The 19161-nt window shown below is 46.6% G+C and overlaps 1 protein-coding gene and 1 long non-coding RNA gene across 2 annotated transcripts in view; one reads left to right on the forward strand and one right to left on the reverse strand.

Annotated features, from left to right (window-relative positions):
* Positions 1 to 900: 900 nt before the first annotated feature.
* LOC142071225 (uncharacterized) lies at positions 901 to 14516 on the reverse strand. Its single transcript, XR_012667290.1, has 3 exons — positions 14245 to 14516; positions 3897 to 3969; positions 901 to 3792 (listed from the first exon to the last, which is right to left on the reverse strand). It is a non-coding gene; the product is annotated as an uncharacterized LOC142071225 (long non-coding RNA).
* Positions 14517 to 14528: 12 nt separating this feature from the next.
* LMBR1 (limb development membrane protein 1) overlaps positions 14529 to 19161 on the forward strand; it is a 151030-nt gene continuing 146397 nt past the window's right edge. Inside the window, exon 1 of the mRNA XM_048837603.2 lies at positions 14529 to 14884. Within this exon, the coding sequence (XP_048693560.1) occupies positions 14822 to 14884 (63 nt within the window). The 5' untranslated portion in view covers positions 14529 to 14821. The remainder of the gene's footprint in view (positions 14885 to 19161) is intronic.

Genomic DNA, 19161 nt, shown 5'->3' on the forward strand with positions numbered 1-19161 from the left:
TACCAACATTTTAAAAGTCTCTTAAAAGTAATGATGTTACAAATCTGGCTGTGAATCAGTGTTGCTGGGTGAAATGACCAGAGAGCAATTTTGTCATCTATAATTTATAATGCCTTTTGGATTAATACTTTGTCTTGTAAATTGTAGATCTATGTTACTATCTTCTAAATGGAGAAACACAGAAAACTGAACTCATTAGGTTACATGGATGTTTGTGAGACTCTGATTATTGTATGGGGAATACAAAACTATGCAGGGAACAACTGGAAAGGATGATGCACAATCCCTCTTTGCCTAGGTAAAAAATAGATAGTGCAAGTGTGATGGGTTGGATCACATAAACCTCCTTGGGGCTGCCAACTGATGTGCCAAGACTACTTCTGCCCCTGCTTTCCCTGCCCACTTGGGACTCCAGAACCCTGCCTGGATGTGCCAGACACACTTGCCGGCCACAAACACAGACCCAGGTCTGAACCACGTCCCCTAACAGCTGTAGGCTTAATTGAAAGCATCTTAAGAAGTGTTCCTGTTTTTAACACTCAGATGCCCAACTCCCAATGGGGTCTAAACCACAAATAAATCCATTTTACCCTGTATAAAGCTTATACAGGGTAAATTCATTAATTGTTCGCCCTCTATAACACTGATAGAGAGATATGCATAGCTGTTTGCCCCCCACCCCCGAGGTATTAATACATACTCTGGGTTAATTAATACGTAAAATGTGATTTTATTAAATGCAGAAAGTAGGATTTAAGTGGTTCCAAATAATAGCAGACCGAACAAAGTGACAGGTTTCAGAGTAGCAGCCATGTTAGTCTGTATCCGCAAAAAGAAAAGGAGTACTTGTGGCACCTTAGAGACTAACAAATTTATTTGAGCATAAGCTTTTGTGAGCTATAGCTCACTGCATCCAAACAAAACAAAACAAAACATGCAAGTCTATGCCTAATACAGTAAGAAAACTGAATACAGATAAAATCTCACCCTCAGAGGTGTTCCAGTAAGTTTCCTTTTACAGACTAGTCTCCTTCTAGTCTGGGTCCAGCAATCACTCACACCCCCTGTAGTTACTGCCCTTTGTTCCAGTTTCTTTCAGGTATCCTTTGGGGTGGAAAGGCTATCTCTTGAGCCAGCTGAAGACAAAATGGAGGGGTCTCCCACAGGCTTAAATAGACTTTCCATTGTGGGTGGAGACCCCCTCCTCTCTTCTATGCAAAGTCCAGCTCCAAGATGGAGTTTTGGAGTGACCTGAGCAAGTCACATGCCCATGCATGACTCAGTTTTTACAGGCAGCAGCCATTGCCCACATGCTATCTTGAATGTCTCCAGGAAAACTTCTTATGTGGATTGGAGCCTTCAAGATCCATTGTTCGTTAAGTGTTTCTTGATTGAGCACTTAATTTGCACATTCCTTTCTCAAGAAGCTGACCAAATGCTTTACTAAGGCTATTTAAAAACCAAGCAAGTACACAGCCAATATTCATAACTTCAAATACAAAAATGACACATGCATACAAATAGGATGAATAGATTCAGTAGATCGTAACCTTTACAGAGATATGTTACATGGCATATGTAGCATAAAACATATTCCAGTTATGTCATATATACATTCATAAGCATATTTCCATAAAGCCTTAGGGGGTGCACCGTCACAGCAAGGTCTGAATTTTAAGATGAAAACAACACTCTGCTTTGTGCACAGTCCTATTTCCAGGGTTAAAATTAAAATGAGAAAAGCTTTCAAAGAGAAAATTGTCACATTATTAGACTATATCTTAATGATGGGGGAAATAACGTGCATGTGGTCAGCATGGTCATTACAAGGTAAGAATCTGATCCTGCATCCTAATTTATGCTTGAATACAAAAGGAGTGCAAGCATAAGCAAAATATATTTTTTTCAATTATAGCAAATGTTTGTAGAAATTTGTGATACCTGCCCGGGTTTAGTTAAAATTCATTAATTTTATTAAGTTTTCTTATACTCACTGATGATACTGCTGCCCTTTCACGTGCCTGAACTGTTATCCTATGCATCATGACTGATTGATATTAGTCTCTCTGGTACGTACACATTTTTGTATGTGTTGTGTAATGTGCCATGGACCATTACAATGCTATGTAATTTCCCCAAACAAAAACTTCCTAAATTTAGATTTAAGGTTACTCAAGTGCAAATCTACCAACACAATAATTAAAAACTGAGACAAATTACTAGTTAAAACAACCTTCATTCACTTTCCTTAACACCTCAACATCATTCTACCCAAATGAACTCTCAGTCTCCTCATCTCCACAAGAAAGTCCTTGCCTGACATATACCCAATGCACTCACCCAGGTACTCAAAATTCTGTTCAAACACAGAATGTTAACTCTGACCACAGCAAAGATTAAGGTATTTTTCTGAATAGTTAGCGCAAAACTAAATTTAAAAAAGAGGCGAGAGTTAGTGGTGCAGATTCACTGGACTGGCAAGTCTGTGTTTGGCACAAACCCAAGATGGTAGGGACAAAGGACCCATCTTTGTGGCCCCCAAAATCTGGGGCTTGGGGGAACCAGTGTGGTCCCTGCTACAAGAGAGAACAGCTCGAAGGGTCCTCTAACTTTCACCAGCTATCCATATCCTCAAGAGGCCCTAGAGATGCCCCTTTTTCACTAGCTACATCCCCTTGTGCCACAGGGTGGTTTGGTGGAGTATGAGCTGCTACCATGGTCCTGAACTACATGAGGATTCTCCTAGGGAGATGGGAATCTTCCAGGGGTCATTTAAGCAGGCGTTATGGCTGCTTTGCAGCACTGGAGTAGTGCAAAGCAGCCAGAGGGCACTGGAAGATTGAGCCCAAGGTGTGGCATTTGTGTGTAATTTAGAGGGCAAACGCTCAGCTCCTGCTCACTATTAGTACTGGACAGTGATACGTGTATATATTTTTCTTGCAGCAGCAACATTGCCAAGGACACAATAGAAGTTGTGTAGGCCTGCAGTTTGTCCACTCGCCTGTGACAGACTTTGGGTGACAGAAAATCTTGAGTAGCAAATCTCATTTCAGAATGAATCAATTTATTAAACACCATTTCCTCAACACGTCTGTGAATTTGTGAGAGTTACCAATTGTCAAAGAGCAGTCAAGAGAAAATGGGGACCTTGTAATGCTGTGGTACAGGGCTCAGCCCAATGTGGGGGAGAGACGTTAAATAGACATAGTAAAGTTACTGTGAGAAACACTTGGGATCAAACTAGTATGCCACTATTAGTTCACTCTCCCTTTACTTTTTCCTTCTCGATTTTTATTTGTTACAGACTGATCACTATTCTCCCTTAGCACCCTTCCCTTATCACTAAGCTTTAATGCTACCTACTGTCTCCTAAGCATCATATCTGGAAACTCTCACTTGTTTGGAAGGAGAATCTCAGGCTTCATCTTACATGGGATACCCTAAATAAAATCCTTTAGACAGGCAAATCTAGATGACCAAAATCCTGGTCTGGACAAGAAAAATTTAGTTTCTTTCTCCCTGCTGGGCATGCTGCCAGCATGTACAGAAAAATCCTGGGTGTATTTGTAACTAGGAACTGCTGATTTGGAGTTCCCTATTCTGTTGTATCTGTAACTCCAAGTTTCCCTACCACATTACGTAAGTTTCGTGATGGTCTTTAGTAAACAGAGATACAAAATGTGCTCACAACAACCTACTCCATTAATCAGGCAGAAGCAGCATTTGCAGCAACTGAAGCTTCTGAGTTGTCTTCCAGGGTAGGCCCAAATAGAATGTGTTGCATTATCAAACCTGGTTGGGACAAAGATGTAATGGAATGTTAAACTATGTTATACTGTTCAGCCAGAGGTGGCACTGTTTGTAAAATACCTTATTTAAGCTAACCTGAGCCATACCTGGCAGAGCATTAAAGGATCTTATGATAAACAGATGTGGTGTGTATAAACCTGCATTGTAGCCAGTCCATATCTGGTAAAGAAGTATATAACATGATGTCAGAAGTAAACTAATAACAGAAACAGCAGGAAAACAGCAATAAAGAGTGCAAACAGAAGGAAAACAGCAACAGCTGTTTCAGGATCTCAACATGCCACTCTTCAACCTCCCAGAGAACTTCAGCTTTGACTTACTTTCACAATGCACAGACTAGAAACGGTATTTTGCAAGATTTTGAATTGCAAACAAACTCCATAAAGAAATGGTGATATACAGGTATCTTCTTTAATTTATGCCATAGGAAAGCAAACCGAGCATATATTTAAATACTTTGATTTTACTGAAGAGAATCACAAAGATGACTATGAAAGGGTTCTGGCTATGTCTGATACATATTTTATATCTCAGGCCTGGTCTACACTACGAGTTTGTGTCAGATTTAGCAGTGTTAAATCGAATTAACCCTGCACCCGTCCACACAACGAAGCCATTTTTTTCGACATAAAGGGCTCTTAAAACCAATTTCTGTACTCCTCCCCCACGAGGGGATTAGCGCTGAAATCAACATCGCCGTTTTGAATTAGGGTTAGTGTGGACGCAATTCGAAGGTATTGGCCTCTGGGAGCTATCCCACAGACACCTTGAAAGAGTACAGCCATTGTTCTATAAAATGTATCTTTTTAAATACTTAACTCCCTTTTTTTTCCTCCAGCAGCTGCAAATGTTTCAAGCCTCCCTCCTCCATCCCAAAGGCTATCTCAGGTAAGGCGGCGAAAAAAACGCACGCGCAATGAAATGTTCTCTGAGCTCATGCAGTCATCTGGCACTGACAGAGCTCAGCAGAATGTGTGGAGGAACACAATAGCAGAGTACAGGAAAGTGGCCAATGAACGTGAGGAGAGGTGGCGGCAGGAAGATCAGAGGAGGCATGATGCAACGCTGGGGCTACTGCGGGATCAAACGGACGTGCTATCCCACAGTGCACCATTGTGACCGCTCTGGACAGCACTCTGAACTCAGATGCACTGTCCAGGCAGTGACCATGAGTTGGTTGAGTTCAGGATCCTGACACAGGGAAGAAAGGTAAGCAGCACGATACGGACCCTGGACTTCAGGAAAGCAGACTTCGACTCCCTCAGGGAACGGATGGCCAGGATCCCCTGGGGGACTAACTTGAAGGGGAAAGGAGTCCAGGAGAGCTGGCTGTATTTCAAGGAATCCCTGTTGAGGTTACAGGGACAAACCATCCCGATGAGTCGAAAGAATAGTAAATATGGCAGGCGACCAGCTTGGCTTAATGGTGAAATCTTAGCGGATCTTAAACATAAAAAAGAAGCTTACAAGAAGTGGAAGGTTGGACATATGACCAGGGAAGAGTATAAAAATATTGCTAGGGCATGTAGGAAAGTTATCAGGAGGGCCAAATCGCACCTGGAGCTGCAGCTAGCCAGAGATGTCAAGAGTAACAAGAAGGGTTTCTTCAGGTATGTTGGCAACAAGAAGAAAGCCAAGGAATGTGTGGGCCCCTTACTGAATGAGGGAGGCAAACTAGTGACAGAGGATGTGGAAAAAGCTAATGTACTCAATGCTTTTTTTGCCTCTGTTTTCACTAACAAGGTCAGCTCCCAGACTGCTACGCTGGGCATCACAAAATGGGGAAGAGATGGCCAGCCCTCTGTGGAGATAGAGGTGGTTAGGGACTTTTTAGAAAAGCTGGACGTGCACAAGTCCATGGGGCCGGACGAGTTGCATCCGAGAGTGCTGAAGGAACTGGCGGCTGTGATTGCAGAGCCATTGGCCATTATCTTTGAAAACTCGTGGCGAACCGGGGAAGTCCCGGATGACTGGAAAAAGGCTAATGTAGTGCCAATCTTTAAAAAAGGGAAGAAGGAGGATCCTGGGAACTACAGGCCAGTCAGCCTCACTTCAGTCCCTGGAAAAATCATGGAGCAGGTCCTCAAAGAATCAATCCTGAAGCACTTGCATGAGAGGAAAGTGATCAGGAACAGCCAGCATGGATTCACCAAGGGAAGGTCATGCCTGACTAATCTAATCGCCTTCTATGATGAGATTACTGGTTCTGTGGATGAAGGGAAAGCAGTGGATGTATTGTTTCTTGACTTTAGCAAAGCTTTTGACACGGTCTCCCACAGTATTCTTGTCAGCAAGTTAAGGAAGTATGGGCTGGATGAATGCACTACAAGGTGGGTAGAAAGCTGGCTAGATTGTCGGGCTCAACGGGTAGTGATCAATGGCTCCATGTCTAGTTGGCAGCCGGTATCAAGTGGAGTGCCCCAAGGGTCGGTCCTGGGGCCGGTTTTGTTCAATATCTTCATAAATGATCTGGAGGATGGTGTGGATTGCACTCTCAGCAAATTTGCGGATGATACTAAACTGGGAGGAGTGGTAGATACACTGGAGGGGAGGGATAGGATACAGAAGGACCTAGACAAATTGGAGGATTGGGCCAAAAGAAATCTGATGAGGTTCAATAAGGATAAGTGCAGGGTCCTGCACTTAGGACGGAAGAACCCAATGCACAGCTACAGACTAGGGACCGAATGGCTAGGCAGCAGTTCTGCGGAAAAGGACCTAGGGGTGACAGTGGACAAGAAGCTGGATATGAGTCAGCAGTGTGCCCTTGTTGCCAAGAAGGCCAATGGCATTTTGGGATGTATAAGTAGGGGCATAGCGAGCAGATCGAGGGACGTGATCGTTCCCCTCTATTCGACATTGGTGAGGCCTCATCTGGAGTACTGTGTCCAGTTTTGGGCCCCACACTTCAAGAAGGATGTGGATAAATTGGAGAGAGTCCAGCGAAGGGCAACAAAAATGATTAGGGGTCTGGAACATATGAGTTATGAGGAGAGGCTGAGGGAGCTGGGATTGTTTAGCCTGCAGAAGAGAAGAATGAGGGGGGATTTGATAGCTGTTTTCAACTACCTGAAAGGGGGTTCCAAAGAGGATGGCTCTAGACTGTTCTCAATGGTATCAGATGACAGAACGAGGAGTAATGGTCTCAAGCTGCAGTGGGGGAGGTTTAGATTGGATATTAGGAAAAACTTTTTCACTATGAGGGTGGTGAAACACTGGAATGCGTTACCTAGGGAGGTGGTAGAATCTCCTTCCTTAGAGGTTTTTAAGGTCAGGCTTGACAAAGCCCTGGCTGGGATGATTTAACTGGGAATTGGTCCTGCTTTGAGCAGGGGGTTGGACTAGATGACCTTCTGGGGTCCCTTCCAACCCTTATATTCTATGATTCTATGATTCTATGGTGTACAGGAAAAGCCCCAGGAACTTTTGAATCTCATTTCCTGTTTGGCCAGGCGAGCTCATCAGCACAGGTGACCATGTAGTCCCAGAATCATAAAAGAGCTCCAGCATGGACTGAATGGGAGGTCCTGGATCTGATCGCTGTGTGGGGAGAGGAATCCATGCTATCAGAACTCTGTTCCAAAAGACGAAATGCCAAAACAGTTCAAAAATCTCTGAGGCCATGAGGGACAGAGGCTACAAGAGGGACGCAACACAGTGCCGCGTGAAACTTAAGGAGCTCAGACAAGCGTACCAGAGAACTAAAGAATCAAACGAATGCTCCGGGACAGGGCCCCAGACATGCTGCTTCTATGCTGAGCTGCATGCAATTCTAGGGGGAGCCGCCATCACTACCCCACCCCTGTCCGTGGACTCCGATGATGGGGTACTCTCCGCCATGCCTGAGGATTTTGGGGAAGGGGAAGATGAGGAGGAGGAGGACAAGTTTGAGGAAAGCACACAGCACACCATTCTCCCCGACAGCCAGGATCTTTTTATCACCGACTGAAATACCCTCCCAACCCAACCAAGTCGGAGAAGGGACCTCTGGTGAGTATACCTTTTAAAATATAATACATGTTATAAAAGCAAGCGTTTTTTAATGATTAAGTAGCCCTGAGGACTTGGGATGCATTTGTGGCCAGTACAGCTACTGGAAAAGTCTGTTAACGTGTCTGGGGATGGAGCGGAAATCCTCCAGGAACATCTCCATGAAGCTCTCCTGGAGGTACTCTAAAAGCCTTTGCAGAACGTTTCTGGGGAGAGCAGCCTTATTCCGTCATCTATGGTAGGACACTTTACCACGCCATGCTAGTAGCAAGTAATCTGATATCTCTGCACGACAAAGCCTGGTAGCGTATGGTCCCAGTGTTTGCTGGCATTCAAGCAACATGCGTTCTTTATCTCTCTGTGTTATCCTCAGGAGAGTGATATCGTTCATGGTAACCTGGTTGAAATAGGGGAATTTAATTAAGGGGACATTCAGAGGTGGCTGTTCCTACTGGGCTGTTTGCCTGTGGCTGAAAAGAAATCCTCCCTGCAGTTAGCCGCGCGGTGGGGGTGTGTGTGGCCACTGGCGCTGAGCTGTTTGTGTTTGGCTAGCAGGGATCTTCCCTGATACCAGCCACGCGGTGGGCTGAGGGGTAAAGCAATCATCCCAGAGAATTGGACGGGGGAGGGCGGGGCTAGTTTGGTTTCTGCTGCTGCACGTTAATAGGAAAACTGCAGCACTAAATGGCCAACTCAAAGTGCTTTGCTTGGTATGGTAGAGGAGGGTGCTGCTGTTATGAAGGTTGCAGAAGCCGAAAGACTATGGCTTTCCATGGCTGCCTGCAAGCCGAATTCTGTTGCCCAGCACTGCATGTGTCATCTGTAACATCAAAGCTGCCAGCACTCAATATAAGATGCAAAATGCGACCTCATACCAAAACCACATGTGCTATGTAATGTGAATAGTGTTGTTCACCTTGAAAGAGTACAGCCATTGTTCTATAAAATGTATCTTTTTAAATACTTAACTCCCTTTTTTTTCCTCCAGCAGCTGCAAATGTTTCAAGCCTCCCTCCTCCATCCCAAAGGCTATCTCAGGTAAGGCGGTGAAAAAAACGCACGCGCAATGAAATGTTCTCTGAGCTCATGCAGTCATCTGGCACTGACAGAGCTCAGCAGAATGTGTGGAGGAACACAATAGTAGAGTACAGGAAAGTGGCCAATGAACGTGAGGAGAGGTGGCGGCAGGAAGATCAGAGGAGGCATGATGCAACGCTGGGGCTACTGCGGGATCAAACGGACGTGCTCTGGCATCTGGTGGAGGTTCATGAACGACAGCAGGATCACAGACTGCCGCTGCAGCCCCTGTTTAACCGCCCTCCCTCCTCCCCAAGTTCCATAGCCTCCTTACCCAGATGCCCAAGAACGCCAGGGGCGGGGGAGGCTCTGGGCACCCAACCACTCCACCCCAGTAGACAGCCCAAGCAGCAGAAGGCTGTCATTCAGCAAGTTTTGAAGTGACCTTTTCCTCCCCTCCTCCCACACCCCACCCAGACTACCTTGTGAGTTATCTCCCTATTTTTATAACCAATTAATAAAGAATACATGTTTTTTAAACGTTAGTGACTTTATTTCCTTTGCAAGCAAGCTGTGATCAAAGGGGGGAGGGCGGGTGGCTTACAGGAAATTTAGAGGCAACCAAGGGGGTGGGTTTTCATCAAGGAGAAACAAACAGAAGTGTCACACAGTATCCTGGCCAGTGATGAAAATCGTTTTCAAAGCTTCTCTGATGCGCAGCTCTTCCTGCTGTGCTCCTCTAACTGCCCTGGTGTCTGGATGCGCGTATTCAGTGGCCATGTGATTTGTCTCAACCTCCCACCCTGCCATAAACATCTCCCACTTATTCTCACAGAGATTGTGAAGCACACAGCAAGCAGCAATAACAATGGGAATATTGGTTTTGCTGAGGTCTGAGCGAGTCAGTAAACTGCGCCAGCGACCCTTTAAACATTCAAAAGCACACTCTATCACCATTCTGCACTTGCTCAGCCTATAGTTGAACAGCTCCTTACTACTGTACAGGGTGCCTGTGTACAGCTTCATGAGTCAGGGCATTAAGGGGTAGGCTGGGTCCCCAAGGATAACTCTAGGTATTTCAACATCCCTAACAGTTATTTTCTGGTCTGGGAAGTAAATCCCTTCCTGCAGGCATTTAAACAGACCAGAGTTCCTGAAGATGTGAGTGTCATGAACCTTTCCTGGCCACCCCACGTTGATGTTGGTGAAACTTCCTTTGTGATCCACCAGTGCTTGCGGCACCACTGAAAAGTACCCCTTGAGGTTTAAGTACTGGCTGCCCTGGTGGTTCGGTCCCAAGATAGGGATATGTGTTCTGTCTATAGCCCTACCACAGTTAGGAAATCCCATTGTAGCAAAGCCATCTAGTATGACCTGCACGTTTCCCAGAGTCACTACCTTTGATAGCAGCAGCTCAATGATTGCATTGGCTACTTGCATCACAGCAACCCCCACAGTAGATTTGCCCACTCCAAATTGATTACCGACTGACCGGTAGCTGTCTGGCATTGCAAGCTTCCACAGGGCTCTTGCCACTCACTTCTCAACTGTGAGGGCTGCTCTCATCTTGGTATTCTTGCGCTTCAGGGCAGGGGAAAGCAAGTCACAAAGTTCCATGAAAGCGCCCTTATGCATGCGAAAGTTTTGGAGCCACTGGGAATCATCCCAAAACCTGCAACACTGTGCAGTCCCACCACTCTGTGCTTGTTTCCCGGGCCCAGAATCGGTGTTCCACGGCATGAGCCTTCCCCAGTAACACCATGATCTCCAAATTGCCAGGGACCGCGGTTTTAGAGAAATCTGTGTTCATGTCCTCATCACTGTGCTGCCGTTGCTTCCTCGCCTGGTTTTTCAGGTGCTGGTTCTGCATAAACTGCATGATAATGCGCGAGGTGTTTACAATGGTCATAACAGCTGCGATGAGCTGAACAGGCTCCATGCTTGCAGTGCTATGGCATCTGCGTGGGCAATCCAGGGAAAAGGGCGCGAAATGATTTTCTGCTGTTGCTTTCCCAGAGGGAGGGAGGGTTGACTGATGACATTTACCCATAACCACCCGTGACAAATTTTTGGCCCTATCAGGCATTGGGAGCTCAGCCCAGAATTCCAATGGGCAGCAGGGACTGCGGGAACTGTGGGATAGCTACCCACAGTGCACTGCTCAGAATGTCTACGCTTGCCACGGTACTGTGGATGCACACTGCCGAATTAATGTGCTTAGTGCGGACGCATGCACTCGACTTTATACAATCTGTTCCCAAAAATCAACTTCTGTAAAATCGGAGTACTTTCGTAGTGTAGACATGGCCTCAGAGAAATGTGGTTTATGAAAGAGCATGTTTTTACCAGAGAATTCAAGAACCTGGGGAAAATGTTGAATGTTTTATAAAAGCTCTGAATACATTGGCTGAAAACTGATTTGGGGAATGCAGATATCAGAGACAGGCTGTTTATTGGGTTAACAGGTAAAAACAGCAGCTTCAATTAAAAAGAGATTTAACCCTACCCACAGCTATTGAAATAGCAAAGTAGTCTGAGCTGGTGAAACTGCAAAATGAAGACCAACTTGCCAAACCTGATAAACAAGACACTAGCTTAAAAGCTGTTAACAGATGAAGCATGAGTACTAAAAGTCATCATACAAGAGTTCCTGAGGCAAGTCCATGCATGGCAAGTCATCTGACGCAGCTCTGACTAATTTTGGGGGTAATCTGAACAGCATGGGCCAGTTCACCACAGAAACAATTTACAAAGACAAAAGCTATGTATGTGCATGTGATCAAAGATCAACAACCTTCTCAGGTGCAGTGTGGCAGCCATGATGGTCCTAGTGAGGAAGGTGAAAGAACCGACCATACCAAGTGGCTGCAACTAATAGACAGCTGGATGACCAAGTTGTTATGCATTTGGATTGTGTAATTAGAACGTCTGCATGATTCAGAAACACTTTACAGACTAGTACATTCTGAACTGCAAAGACAGTGTGATAGTGTAAGTCAGTGGCTCTCAGCCTTTCCAGACTACTGTACCCATTTCAGGAGTTTGATTTGTCTTGCATACTCCCCAGTTTCATTTCATTTAAAAACTACTTGCTTACAAAATCAGACATAAAAATACAAAAGTGTCACAGCACACTATTACTGAAATATTGCTTACTTTCTCATTTTTACCATATAATTATAAAATAAATCAACTGGAATGTAAATGACAGGTTTCAGAGTAGCAGCCGTGTAAGATTGTATCTGCAAAAAGAAAAGGAGTACTTGTGGCACCTTAGAGACTAACCAATTTATTTGAGCATAAGCTTTTGTGAGCGACAGCTCACTTCATCGGATGCATCCAATGAGGTGAGCTATCACGCACGAAAGCTTATGTTCAAATAAATTGGTTAGTCTCTAAGGTGCCACAAGTACTCCTTTTCTTTTTGTGGAATGTAAATATTTCGCTTACATTTCACTCTACAGTATATAGAGCAGTATAAACAAGTCATTGTATGAAATTTTAGTTTGTACTGATTTCGCTAGTGATTTTTATGTAGTCTGTTGTAAAACTAGGCAATTATTTAGAAGAGTTGATGTACCCCCTGGAAGACCTCTTCATACCCTCAGGGGTATGGGTACCCCTCGTTGAGAACCACTAGTGCAAATATTGTAAATGGTAGGAACATAGAACAACTGGGGAGATGTAATAGAAAGTTGAACTGTATTATACGGTTCAGCCACTAGGTGGCACTGTGTGTAAAATACGTTAAACTAATCTGAGCCATATCTGGCAGAGCATTAAAGGATTTTAGGAGGAACACATGTAGTGTGTATATGCAAGCTCTGTAACTAGCTCATATCTGGTACTGAAGTACATGAAGAAATGGATGGCTGTGGCAAGGATTAAATGATTAATAGACCCAAGAGCTCTGATGACTTTCATCATCTGTGGAGCCATCCTGCAGGCTATAGCCTGCTGCATACTCAGGTCCTCAGTATACAGAATGAGGTGAAACTCCAACCAGTGAAGAATATATTTTCCAGTACTACTCTCCTGAAAGCAACCGGATCTGTAGGGATCTGGCAGTGAGTTTTTATTATAACATTTGCACCAGTGAACAGTAGTTAGGGATGAATCTTTACATGTAAATAGCAGTGAGGGAATAGCTCAGGGCTCACCTATCTTTCACAGCCTCCTCTTTTTAACACAAACAACAAGAAGTCCTTGTGGTACCTTAGAGACTAACATAAGTATTTGGGCATAAGCTTTCATGGGCTAAAACCCACTTCATCAGATGCATGGAGTAGAATATACAGGAGGAGGTATAAATTCATAAAAAGATGGGAGTTGCCTTACCAACTGTGAGGTCAGCCAAACAAACAATTCAATTAACAGCAGGATTGTAGCGGTAATGAGAGTGGCCCATTTCAAATAGTTGATAAGAAGGTGTGAGTAACACTAGGGGGAAATTAGGTTTACATTTTGTATTGACCCAACCACTCCCAGTCTTTATTCAGGCCTAATGTGATGGTGTCCAGTTTGCAAATTAATTCCAGTTCTGCAGTTTCACGTTGGAGTCTGTTTTTGACTTTTTTTGTTGAAGAATTGCCACTTTTAGGTCTGTTATTGAGTGACCAGGGAGACTGAAGTGTTCTCCTACTGGTTTTTGAATGTTATAATGCCTACAACTATTACTCACACCTTCTTGTCAAGTGTTTGAAATGGGCCAATCTCATTACCACTACAAAAGTTATTTTTCATCCCTTGGTATCCTGCTGTTAATTGAACTGTTTCATTAAACTGACCTCACGCTTGGTAAGGCAACTCCCATCTTTTCATGTATTTATACCTGCTCCTGTATTTTCCACTCCATGCATTTGAAGTGGGTTTTAGCCCATGAAAGCTTATGCCCAAATAAATGTATTAGTCTCTAAGGGGCCACAAGGACTCCTCCTTGTTTTTGCTGATACAGACTAACACGACTGCCACTCTAAAACCTGTCTTTTTAATATGTTTGCTATTCTCACCTTATCTTTCAGCTCTTTTCCTTTGAATTTGCTGCCAATCCATGAAAGGGGGCTAGGCAAGTGTATTTGCTTTTTGGCAAACAGAAAGCTGGCAACCCTACATGCGAAGGGGCCAGGTGGCCAGCATCGCATCCAACTGCTTTTGGCTGCCCTAACCTGATGGAGCAGACACCTTTCCGCAGCAGGGTAAATTGGAGGTGGCATATCAGTGAGACTCAGAGTCACAACCTTCAGGACCGCAATCAAGCGTCGTAACCACTGAGCCACGGCCTTAACAACCAGAGACCATACGCCCCGCCCCGATTCCGCCTCCCCTGCCTCCCCCTAGAACTGTCGCCGCTCGCGCCTGCGCCTCGCTTTCATAGTTTAGCTCCGCCCCTCCCCTCCCTTCCTTTCCGAATTGGCGCGGCCTACTCACCTAGCCCCGCCTCCCGAGGGCCGTTTTGGCCCCGCCCCATCTTTTGACCGCTCCACTTCTGGGTCAGTGCTGACCGCGCCCGCTGTCCTGCCCCTCATCTCAGGGCAGTGCTAGCTACGCCTTCCTTTGAGCCCCGCCCCCTGGGCCCGCACTACCTCCGCCTTCCTCCTTGGCATCGGCGCTTGGGGACCATTCAGGTCCCGCCTCCCGTTGTCTCGCGCCCTCGGGGCTGTGCTGACCACGCCCCCTGGGCCCCGGCTGGCCCCGCCCTTCTCCCCCCCCCCGATCGGGGGCTGGGCTAGTGGTGGCGCAGCGGTCGCTGGTGCCGCGCCGTGACGCAGCCAGAGAGGCTGGGCCTTCCCCTCCGCCGCCGCTGGACGCTGACAGACCCGGGGAGATAGCGAGCGCCGCTGGGGTTGTCGGTGGCTCCTGTCGCCTCGCTCGCCGCCAGGGACCCGGGGAACAGTTGGCGCTGCTGCCGGCCATGGTTCCCCGCCCGCCGCAGGAGGGGCAGGGGCAGAGGCAGAAGCGGCAGCCGCAGCCGCCATTGCGAGCCGGGGCTGCGGGAGTATGAAGGATGGAAGCGGACGAGGTGACAATTCGTGAGCAGAACTTCCACAGCCAAGTGCGGGAGTACACGGTGCGTACGGGGGCGGCCCGCCCCGGAATACCCCCCTCCTGCGGCCCGCCCTGTAACCCCCATTCATCCCGCCCCTCATGCCGCCCGCCCTGTAACATCCCCCCCCCTTCCGGCTCCTCGTTCCGACCCCCATCCTGCCCCCCGGAATTCCACCTCATCCTGCCCCCCCATGCCCTTCATGCCGCCTGCCCCGAACCCCTCCCATCCCACCTGCCCTGGAACCCCCTTATAGTGCCTCCTGCCATCTTGTCCTTGCTGGAACCCTCATTCACACCACTCCCTCATCCTACCCCCGGAATCCCTCTTCCTGCCACCCCCACATCTTCTCCCCAACCTCATCCTGCCTATCCTGGAACCCTCCGCCGATCTTGCTTTCAAACCTCCTGCCTGCCCTGGAATCACCCCCATATCTACCCCTATCCCATCCCATCCCAAAACCTCCCTCTCATACTGACCCCCCCATCCTGCCCACTTCAAAACCCCCTTTTATATTGCTCCTTTGCATCTCACCCCTGCCCCATGGAAAACCCCTGTGCTCCCCTTCCTGTCTGCCCTGGAGCACCCCTCATACTGTTCCTTTCCATCCTGCCTACTCTGGAATCCCTGTCCCTATCTTGCCCATTCAGCCCACTCTGTGACTCTTCCTCAACCTCCCGCCCCATCCTGCCAGCATGTGAGCCTCTTAACACCACCCCAGACCATTCTGCCTGCCTTGTATCTACCACCATTCTACCTCCCCTGTAATCTCCTCATAGCGCCCCTCACTGTTCCACTCTATAACCCCCTCAAAGTGCCCTTACTATCCTATATATCCCATCTTCACACTGCTGTCTCTGTATCCTCCCATCTTACCACACTACATCTTCTCATACTATTCTTCCCTCCCCTCATACTGCCCCATATCACACTCTGCCACCTCATACTGCTCTCCATTTCTAATACTACCTACTTATTTACCCATAGTGCCAATCCAACTTACTCTATGCACCACCCCATATTTCCTGTGATATTGCTTCATGACTCTTATCCATTATAGCCAGGTGCGGGAGTACATGGTGTGCCTGGGGAGGCTTACCTGTGCCCCCATAACACCCTCTCTGCTTTACAAGTCTTAACCTTCCACAGATAAGTGATAGTGTACAGAGGACACATTGCGTCCCTATGCTTCTGTACTCCACCCGCCCATAGTTCCTTCATGCTGCTGCATTATGCCTCCTATCAGTCAAGTATAGGAGTATAGAGTATGCACATGTGTCCTGCCACCCCTCTACCATGCTGTCCTACAACTGTCCTCATTTCTCTCCTCAGCCAAGTGTAGGAGTACACAGTGTGTACAGAGGGCATACATTCCTTTCATACCTCCCTAAACTCCCCCTTCATACCATCCCCAGTACTGTCCGATGCTCCTCTCTCTCGCCCATAGTCAAACACAGAAACACACTTAGCATATGGGTAGTGTCTACCACCCATACTGCCCCAAGCACCTCTGCGAAACAACCAAATGCCACAGTACACACAGATAGAGGGATCTGACAGGGATCTCACCCTGTACTGTCTCATTCTCCCCCAGCCCTGTGTGGGAGTATATGATGCATACATAGGTGCTGTGGAATGGGGGCTGACTATTACAGTCAAAGGTACATGCTATGTACAGGGAACATACCATTTCATACTGACTCACACCACCCTTATAAAGTTTGCAAAAATATATGCAAAGGTATACATTACTAGATTATATTTGAAAATTGATCCCTTAAATAAGAGTATGATTTCATAATCTAGTAACTTGTGGTGACATATTTTTAAATTTTATTAGACAGCAATATTAAATTTGGGTGGGCTATGTAAATCAGGTGGCATGATGGTGAATGGATTATTTGGCAGTGGGGACCTAACTGGATCCCTTAAGTACTCATTTTCATAGTTTCTAAAAAGGTGTAGAATTTTTTGTTAAAGTGTAATATGTTGTGGGTGGTGTTTGGACTCTACTGAAGCTGGTTCAAGTTACACATTTCCCCCAGTTTTTCTTAAGTGAGCACCAAAAGTTTAACCAAGTTTGGTGCATAAGGTCTTTTGGAGGGGGTCCCTACTGCAACAGATCCTGAGGCCCACCAAACATGACTCATCTATTCGACATATTAACGAATCTGTAGGAGATGTGTGTGATAAGGAGACTTCTATCAATGTGGGTATAGCAAATAGTGGCAGGGAGATGGTACAGGGGAGGAGGATTTTTTCAGTATAGAGAAAGGCTTGAAGTTTCCTGGGCACCCACCTTCCTTGCCCTCTCCCCCTTGCTCCATTCATGACCCCTCTATATTTCCTTTAATCTGCACTCCTAGGTATGTCTACACTTGCCTTCTTCTTTTGGCGGCATATAGTGTACCTCTACCCATGTAGCCCCCCCAGCATGGGTATAAATAGCAGCGTAGACAAGGCCAGTAAAGACATGCTCGAAGAGTGTGGGTGAGTATGTGAGTACATATCCTGTGGCAACTCTGCTTGTCCAAACTGTGCTGCCAGTTACACTGTTATTTTTAGCACTGTACTATCCTGCTGCCAGTGCCTTTTCCCCACTAGAGGGAAAGACTCCAGAAGTGGGGAAAGGCTCTGTTTGGGGGAAGCAGCGGGGAAAAAGCTTGGGGAACTCTCTGCTGCTGGAGCCTTTCCCTGCCACAGGGAGGGAGGTTTCCCAGCTTCTTCTCCCCTGCCAGAGCCTTTCCTCCTCTCAGGGAAAGGCTCTGTAAGCAAAAGCCTTTCCCGCTGCCTCCCTGCTGCAGGAGTCTTTCATTGACATGTGTCGCCACACGCTGCACTGTGGAAGCAGCTTGCTTTTCACTGCAGCATATAGCTACCTGTACACTACATGCCGCTGACACTGGTGTGTAGTGTAGACGTAGACCTTGGGTCTCTTGTGTACCTTCTTATCCATCAGTGCCCTGCCTGTGTTTTGCTCCCACATGTGATGCTTCCTCTTGTGCCTCGTGAAGGTGCCCACATTCTGAGACTGGAAGCATGGCTCCATGTCACCTGTCCCTGTACAGCCAAGTATGACAGTACACAATGCCTGTAGATGCCCAAAACCTGCCAAAAGCTAAGCAAAGATTAACTCACCTATACGTGTAAATGTCCCTGAGGCAGTAGCTTAGATCTTGTACTAGGACCTACTTTGGTGTAATTTCTGTCTCTCAGGGGCAGGGGCGCACGGAAATAAAAATCTGGCTGCTTTTGGAAGGGCACTTCATGTGCCCCCCCACGGCCTGAGGAGCTTGCTCTCCCTGGGTGGCTGGAGGAGCTCTCTCTCTCCCCGCTGCGGCCCTGGGACTGGAGAAGCTGGCTCTCTTCCTGTCCCCCTGCGTCCTGGTGGAGCTCGCTTTCCCACTGGCCCGGAGGAGCTGGATCTCCTGTCTTGGCCTGGCGCGGGCCTCACTCTCCCCGCCCTGGAGGTGTTCTGTGCCCCGCTGACTGGGGGGCCCCATACCCTGCTTGTCCCCCCTTGCGCACATCCCTGCTTAGGGGTGTGGCTTATTTGTACTCCTGAGTGATATAAATTTTGCTGACAGAAGCCATAGTGTAGACATAGCCTAAGATTACTTGATGATCTTGCTAGCAGTGCCTATATTTAAATAACTGAGGCAAAGTATTCTCAGTGAAGGACTTTCCATTCTTGAGCCATTCTTGTGGTTAATTGCCCGCTTCATTTTATGTGGTTCCTTGCAGTGTTTAACCCCATATGCTTAACAATCTGTCCCACCTTGTATTTAGCCGGTTACCTTTTCCATACCTCAAGGAGAGCTGTGTAAAGCTCAGAAGCTTTTCTCTTCCACCAACTGAAGTCGGTCAAATAAAAAAGTATTACCTCATCCACCTTGTCTTTCATATTCTTGAGCCAGTTTATTGACCTTTAGTATTGTGCAAGACCGTCTGTTTTCTCGGGGTTTTGCTAGAAGGGATTGTGTTGAGGTAGTTCCATGTGTATTTTGTTAGATTCCATGTACAGTGTGACCAGAGAGTTTCATGAATGCATTTTAGAAGTGTAGAAGTAGTCCCTATCTATAGCTAACTGAGAGTGTATCCTTCCCTGCAGCCTCCTATACCTCTTAACAATTACAAAGTATATGGTGAGTATAATTTCAGCACAATTTTTGTATCTCCTTAAAGCTTGCTGAAGCAAAGTGGAGTACACAGTAATGCTCTTGTGCACTCTCCTGTTACCCTGAGTCTTGTTGCCTGCTAATCAAGATAATACACACAACATCCACATCAGGAACTGTACT

The sequence above is a fragment of the Caretta caretta genome, chromosome 2 (assembly GCF_965140235.1).
Source record: "Caretta caretta isolate rCarCar2 chromosome 2, rCarCar1.hap1, whole genome shotgun sequence".
Lineage (NCBI taxonomy): Eukaryota > Metazoa > Chordata > Testudines > Cheloniidae > Caretta > Caretta caretta.